The 8,270-nt window shown below is 36.4% G+C and overlaps 1 protein-coding gene across 1 annotated transcript in view; it reads left to right on the forward strand.

The window, feature by feature from the left end:
• Positions 1 to 6,427, forward strand: part of LOC132116097 (kinesin light chain 2-like) — a 16,600-nt gene extending 10,173 nt beyond the window's left edge. Inside the window, exons 5-14 of the mRNA XM_059524683.1 lie at positions 331 to 520; positions 1,377 to 1,550; positions 3,161 to 3,260; positions 3,600 to 3,649; positions 4,227 to 4,294; positions 4,372 to 4,480; positions 4,683 to 4,832; positions 5,613 to 5,737; positions 5,822 to 5,879; positions 6,291 to 6,427. Of these exons, the coding sequence (XP_059380666.1) occupies positions 331 to 520; positions 1,377 to 1,550; positions 3,161 to 3,260; positions 3,600 to 3,649; positions 4,227 to 4,294; positions 4,372 to 4,480; positions 4,683 to 4,832; positions 5,613 to 5,737; positions 5,822 to 5,879; positions 6,291 to 6,374 (1,108 nt within the window). The 3' untranslated portion in view covers positions 6,375 to 6,427. The remainder of the gene's footprint in view (positions 1 to 330; positions 521 to 1,376; positions 1,551 to 3,160; positions 3,261 to 3,599; positions 3,650 to 4,226; positions 4,295 to 4,371; positions 4,481 to 4,682; positions 4,833 to 5,612; positions 5,738 to 5,821; positions 5,880 to 6,290) is intronic.
• The last annotated feature ends 1,843 nt before the right edge of the window (positions 6,428 to 8,270 follow it).

Genomic DNA, 8,270 nt, shown 5'->3' on the forward strand with positions numbered 1-8,270 from the left:
ATGATTTTGAAATAGACAAATAGACAAATAATGATATATTCATTTATAAAGTTGAATGCATTTACATATATAAAGAATACAGAAGTAAAGTTTAAAATCATAGTAGATAATTTACTTTTATTTCTGAATTATACAATTTGATTAAATACTTTTGAAAGATGAGACTTTGTTGCATATCAAAAGGATCAAAGCACAAAGCTTACTGCAATTGTTTTGCAACTGACACAGAGCTGCTTAAACATCACGGCTTCACTCGATGATTTCAACCCTCCGAAACAGTTTTGGCTGCTGAAGTTGTGCTGCATAACTAGTGAGTGTGTGTTGCTCCAGGGACCAGAACAAATATAAAGAGGCGGCTCACCTGCTGAACGATGCTCTGGCCATCAGAGAGAGGACTCTGGGGAAAGATCACCCCGCTGTGGCCGCGACCCTCAACAACCTGGCCGTGCTGTACGGCAAGCGCGGGAAACACAAGGAGGCCGAGCCGCTCTGCAAGAGAGCGCTGGACATCCGAGAGAAGGTGGAGAACATACACCTGTCAGACGGAGGATTTACACTGAGCTGCTGCTCTCCTGTAGCTGCTGTTCAGATATGATTAGATGTGTGCTTTTTTCTTTCATGCCAAAAATCATCAAGATATTAAGTAAAGATCACGTTCCATGAAGATATTTAGTAAATTTCCTACTGTACATATATCAAAACTTGATTTTTGATTGACAATATGTGACCCTGTACCAAGGGTAAGGGGTAAAAAAAATTTGAAATTGAGATTTATAAATCATCCGAGAGCTGATTAAATAAGTTTTCCAGTGATGTATGTTTATTATATAGATGCAACTATTTGAAGATCTGGAATCTGAGGGTGCATAAAAAATCTAAATATTGAGAAAATCAACTTTAAAGTTGTTCAAATTAAGTTCTTAGCAATGCATATCACTAATCAATAATTAAGTTTTCATATATTTACGGTAGGACATTAACAAAATATCTTCATGGAACATGATCTTTACTTAATATCCTAATGATTTTTGGCATGAAAGAAAAATCGATCATTTTGACCCATACAATGTACTGTTGACTATTGCTACAAATACACCCCAGAGACTTCAGACTGCTTCTGTGCTCAAGAGTCACATATGCATTGCTAAGAACTTAATTTGGACAACTTCAAAGGCGATTTTCTCAATATTTAGATTTTTTTGCTCCCTCAGATTCTCAAATAGTTGTATCTCAGACAAATATTGTCCGATCATAATAAACCATGCATTAATGGAAAACGTATTAATCCAGCTGATGTAAAATCTCTATTCCTCAAACACTGACCGTTATGAGTGGTTTTGCGGTGCAGGGTCACACATGTGCACGTGTGTTTGCAGGTTCTGGGTAAGTTCCACCCTGACGTGGCGAAGCAGCTCAATAATCTGGCTCTGCTGTGTCAGAATCAGGGCAAGTATGAGGAAGTGGAGTATTATTACCGCAGGGCGCTCGAGATCTATGAGAACAAACTGGGCGCCGACGACCCCAATGTGGCCAAGACCAAAAACAACCTGGTGAGGCCAGATCCACACACCCACATCTGATACAGCAGGGTTTCAACTCTTCATCTGTTCTGGAAATCTTTACCTAATTTGCCGTTTCTAGTCAGAAATGACCAGCCTGTAAATCTGTTTTGATGCTATAGTATCTCCAAATCTTGGATTCAGTCTAGTTTAGGCTCACAAACCTCAGTTTATGAGTGGGGAAAAAAAACAACATTATTTGTGGACGATTTCGGCAGTCAAAATATTAAGTGCATTGATTCAGAAATAAAAAATGTCTGTGCTAAATGAAAGAAAACGAGTCGAAAAAAGATTGAATACAATATCTGAACCCAGTATGCAAGCAATGTTTTGTAGGCTAGTAATTTTTGACCAGGAACACCACAAGTGTCACAGAGAAAGTGCAGAAGGTTTTAGGTTGTTGAATAAAGTCATCAGGTTATACACCAAACTGGTAACATTAACATAAAAAATCCCCTCAAAAAGTGGTGATGAATTACATTTTATCATTATTATTATTATTTTATAATGTTTCCTGAGGTGCATTTATAATGTTAGTAGGATTTTACATTATATTAATGTTGTATTTAAGTAAAAGGAGTTATGAGTAATGAGCATTTTTTTCATATTAGTGCTGTCAAACAATTAATCAAATTCAAAATAAAAGTCTTTGTTTACATAATATGTATACATGCTTTGTATATTTATTATGTATATAGAAACACACACACATACAGTATGTATTTAGAAAATATTTACACGTGTATATACATTTATATTCCTATATTTTATATTGTATGGCACAACAGTTACACAAGCAATAAATATATCTCATTTTGAAAATGTTAAATATATCATATTATTTATAGTAATAGATCTTATTATTATTTCTTGTTTTTCTTGATTTACTCCTACCTGTATATTTTTAATTTATTTTATGTTTTTAATCTGAAATTGTCATTTTGACCCATTGTTTATATATATATATATATATATATATATATATATATATATATATATATATATATATATATATATATATATATATATATATATATATATATATATATATATATATTTTATTTATAATTCAGGAATAATATGCATGGCCATGTTCCACCCTTATTTTATCCCAGCAGCCTAAAGGGGCGTGTCTATCTGAAGGTTTAATGTAAACACCCACTGCTGTGATTGGCTAACATCGCCGCATATGGAAAGAGTTTTATGTGTGGACTTGGCATGATTAACGAATCATGAAATGTGTTGATTGATTGTTTTCAGCTATAATTACATTGCACTGAAGGTTGCAGCGCTGAGTATTGTATCACAGTCAAGTCTTCTGAGCACGTCAATACAGTTATCCAGCCATTACAACTTGATTTAACGAACCCAGTGCAAACAGGATGTGAAGAAGTGAAGCTTCTTGAGAGCAAATAAACAGTCTTTCTGTTTGCTTCTTATATATCACGTCCTGAATGTCTCCTGCTCTTGAGTTTATCTGTGAAAGTAAATGTTCAAGAAACCGCAGATGCAGCGACAAAGAACAAGTCCTCTGGGTGAATATTCTGGATCTGAACTGGAGAGCATTGCTCTGTTTGATTGTGATTGTGTTTCCTCCACAGGCCACCTGTTACCTGAAACAGGGCAAATTCAAAGACGCAGAGACGCTTTACAAGGAGATCCTGACCCGCGCGCATGAGAAACAGTTCGGATCTGTCAACAGTGTGTATTTATCATTACACGAACCATACCTTCATATACGCATGTTCATTTCATCTGACTTGCTTTGCATGTTAATCGTGTGCTTTTCTCTAAGAATGGACATATAATGCTCAGTTTTTGCTCAGGATGACGTGGTGAGATGTTTGATCTTTCGGATGTTATGTCTAATCCGTCTATTGTGACATCACAGCCATTTAAGCCAATCAGATATTAAGCCAATCAGCTTCATCAAGCTCATTATAGTTCACAGAAGACTAGCCACTACTCTGCTGTCTGAGGCCATGCAGGGAAAACTGTTAGAAACATTAACAATATTGAATCTATTTTTTTACTCCTCAGATGATAACAAACCAATCTGGATGCATGCAGAAGAAAGAGAAGAAAGCAAGGTATTATAGGCTTTAAATTGTATTTTACAAAAATATATTTAAATGTACATATTTGTATGAATGTTTAAATGTAAAAGTGTGTGTATACACACACACACACACATTTTTAAAAGAAATTTGTATGCATTCCCCAAAGGATGCATTGAATTGATATTTGCATTTGCTTTGATAACAGAAATATAACTACATTTTATAAAATATTAAAATAGAAACGTTACTGTATTTTTTACCAAATAAATACAGCCTTAGTGAGCAAAAAATACTCATTTCAAGAACATTAAAAAATCTTACCGAGCCCAAACTTTTAAACAATAATGCATGTATTTTATGTATATTAAACATGATTAATAAACACACATTAATCATATTTAAGCTATATGATATTTCTGTTTTAGAACAAACAAGTACTAACATTTTTTTTCTTCAATACAGCAGCTCTCTGATTCTCTTATATTATGAATATTGTTTGATTAGATTTTTTTTGACCAGGTTTCATTTTTAATGCTGTTGTTTCATTATATTTGAATGTGTGTGTTCTGAACGAGTTGATTTGAGTTTGTCTGCTGCTCATTTCCAGGGTAAGAGGAAGGACTCGGGTCCGTACGGTGAATACGGCAGCTGGTACAAAGCCTGTAAAGTGGACAGGTGAGTGTCCGGTGTGCCCCAGAGGATTCTGGGTATCAGAGTGTTTTGGAGTGACTCTGGATGTTTCTCTGGAGCAGCCCGACTGTTAACACCACGCTGAAGAGTCTGGGTGCTCTGTACCGCCGGCAGGGCAAACTGGAGGCCGCCGAGACGCTGGAGGAGTGTGCCACGAAAAACCGCAAACAGGTACGACACGCATGCTGATGCTCAACCTACTAAACTCGAGGCTGACTTCCTGTCGCAGATGACTCATTCAGGAAGAGAACGCTGTTAGGAAAACCTCACTGACTTCTCTGTTCTACTTGTTTTACCGTCATTCATTATCTGAACTGACTGACCGCTCTAGAAATGAGACGGTGGCCGTGTAAAGGCTGTTTGTGTCTGTCAGGGCATCGATGCCATCAATCAGAGTAAGGTGGTGGAGCTGCTGAAGGATGGAGGTAGTGCTGGAGGAGACAGACGTCAGAGTCGAGACGGAGTAAACGGCCCCGGAGGGCCCCGAGGAGACTGTGATGGAGACGAAGCCGAGTGGAGCGGGGTCAGTGGAGACTGAGACTGATTGTGTTGTGACAATCTTTAATGCAAATGTTCTGTAATGCTCACCAAAGCTCCATTTATTTAATAAAAAATACAGTAAAATTGTGAAATATTATTACAATTCAGAAAAGCATTTTTCTATGTGAATTTATGTTAAAATGTAATTTATTTCTGTGATGCACAGCTGAATTTCCAGCATCATTACTCTCCAGTCTTCAGTGTCACATGACCTTATGAAATCATTCTAATATACTGATTTACCGCTCAAGAAACATTTCTGATTATTATCAGTGTTTCATATTTTTGTGGAAAGCACTTTTTCAGTATTCTTCGATGAATAGCATTTATTTAAAATGAAAATCTTTTGTAGCTTTATAAATGTCCTTACTGTCACTTTAGAATCAATTTAATGTATTATAACATTATATTTAATATAAGATATAAGGAAATATTTGGCAGCACAGCTGTTTTCAACGTTGATGATAATAATCAGAAATGTGTCTTGAGCAGCAAATCAGAATGATTTCTGAAGATCATGTGACACAAGACTGGAATGATGCTGAAAATACAGCTTAGATCGCAGAAATAAATTATATTTTAAAAAATATTAAAATAGAAAACAGTTATTTTAAATTGTAATAATATTTCAGTTTTCCTATTTTTGCTGTATTTTTTATCAAATTAATGCAGCCCTGGTGAACAGAAGATCTATTGATCTCCTTAATTCATCATTTCTGACTGGTCTTGTGTGTGTTGTGTTGATCATGTATTGTGGGCGCAGGATGGTAACGGCGGGCTGCGCAGGAGCGGCTCGTTCGGGAAGATTCGGGAAGCGCTGCGGCGCAGCAGTGAGATGCTGGTGAAGAAGCTGCAGGGCAGCGGCCCTCAGGAGCCACGAAACCCCGGGTGAGACCCCAGCACGACACCCTCAATCTCCTCCAAAGAGATCAGACATGATCCTGTAACTGCTGATGTTGTTTGGTTCAAAAGGATGAAGAGGGCAAGCTCCTTAAATTTCCTCAACAAGAGTGCAGAAGAAACCTCACAGGTGAGTATAATAATATACTGTTTCTCGAGCAGCAAATCAGTAGATTAGAATGATTTCTGAAGATCATGTGACATTGAAGACTGGAGAGCAATGATGCTAAAATACACCTGCACATCACAGAAATAAATTATAATTTAACATATATTCACATAGAAACCTGCTATCTTGATTTGTAATAATATTTCACATTTTTAGTGTTTTTACTATATTTTTGATCATTTAGAATGACATGCACAGATCCACAACTTGCATTAATTTTCCACAGTAAGATTAGGAACATTAAGCTTTAAGATTTTCATGCTATGCTTTTAAATCCTGTTTGCAGGATATTTTCACTCATTATCCATGTGGTGTTTAAAATGGTGTATTTCCACTGTATTGTTGCATGATAAAAAAATCGTGTGTTTTCAGGAATCTACCAGCGGTCTGTCAGAATCCAGAGGACTGAGCGCTAGTAATGTGGACCTGACCAGATGCAGCTCTCTGATCAGTTAGAGACGACGTCTGGACGTGGAAAAGAAACCAAACGGGGAGAGGCTGTTTGCTACCTCCTTATTCCAAACGTTATCCTAAGAAAAAGATCTTAAAAGCAAACACATGTCTTTTAGTTTCACATCGCTTGCAAAATCTGGGATTCGTCTCTCTTCTTCGCCACTAGCGAGATCAAACACAATGTAGCACGCTTTCGCCTACTAAACCACTGACATCCAGTGGTGAAATGACATCAATGCATGGCGTCAAAATCGCAAAGTTTAGCACACAATGATCAATTATCAAAGCATACGTTTGCCATTTAGAAAACATAAAGTTCATATATAGTAGATGCTAACAACTTCCACGAAACGACCTCACTGAGTTGAAACGGTGCGAAAAACTACTACGAATGCATTTACGAAAAAAATGAGCGTTGAAATTCAAGAGCACTAACTGGTACGACCTCACTTTTGCCTTTTGAGTTTAATGTATATGATGATTTAAATTATTGAAGATCTTTTTGTTTTCGCGAAATTAGCGCACAAGGATTTCGTGTACACTGTAGTTGTACGTCTGTCCTGGAGCGACTGGAAATCGCGTTGAATGTTACAATGAAGGATTTCTGCTTTACGATTTAAAGCTGATTCGAGCTAGAGCTCTTATTTATTAGCGAATTCAGAATACAAACGCTCAGTCATTTTATCTGATTGCGAGGCAAACTCCTCCAGCTCTATCGGTCAAATCGGTGGAAAAGGCCAAACCTATATAACTGGAATTTTCCATCAGTTTACGTGTTTTTCATTTTATTTGATTTTCCAGCCACTGGAATATAAGGATGTGAGTAAAACAGACAAATCCTCTTGTTTTTGTTTTTATCTTTTCATGTTCATACATTGCCAATCCTAACAGGAACAACAAATGTCTTATAAGTGTACTTGTATGTAAACGTTTGCACCTTTTTATGACTCTGTTGTCCATTTTTTACATTGATTTAAGGATGTGTGTTTGATTTTTGGTTTATTTGCTTGATTTTTCTTGTGTTCATCGGAGGCGAGTGATCTCTGTATGTGCAGACGACAGTAGCTTTGGGAACCAGCCATACAAATGAGCCAATCTTATAAATAAATGTCATATTTCACTTTAAATCATATGCAATCACATTTTGCATAAAGATTGTTGTTGTTGTTGTTGTTCTTTGTATTGTCAGATTACTTTCATTAGTTAAGCACATTTTTCCTCCAATTTCTAATTTTAAAAAACTATACATCATATAGCTATATATTAAAAGCCCCAAAATAAGGAATGCAACAACTACTATTAGATTTAATAATTCATTGAAATGTAATTTATTTGCCACTGTGTGGTAGTTTTGTAATTTACAGTATTACATTATTGAGAATTTAGGGGTTTAAATGTGCTTGGTTGTAATTAATGACACAATGCACGTCTTTATTATGCTCAGTTTTCCTTAAAACATACTGTATTCTGTGTAATTGTTTACTTTTGGTTTTGCGGTGAAATATGACACAAGCTTGTTTGTGAGATTTTCTCAAACAGAATTTGCAAAAAGTAATGCGTTGATGCTGATGATTATGTTTGGATGAGCTGAACAAAAAAAAAGGTTCTAGAAAGTGCTCGAGTGATGAGAGAAGAATTCCGATAGATACAAATTATTGTAAAATACTGCATTTTTGACTCACTCGCGACCGCACACACACACACACACACACACTTGTGTATCCTCCTCATGCTAGCACAGACAGGTGTGTAGTTTGTAATAACGCCGTGTTTACACCACTTATGAATGTGACCCAACTTTGGCTGCCTGTTTGTCATGTTTTCTGATGATTTGTGATGCCTCCCTCTCTTCACATGACCGTTATTAACGGTCTCGGCGGTTAGAGCGTGCAGTTCTCT

The sequence above is a fragment of the Carassius carassius genome, chromosome 3 (genome assembly GCF_963082965.1).
Source record: "Carassius carassius chromosome 3, fCarCar2.1, whole genome shotgun sequence".
In the NCBI taxonomy this organism is placed as follows: Eukaryota; Metazoa; Chordata; class Actinopteri; order Cypriniformes; family Cyprinidae; genus Carassius; species Carassius carassius.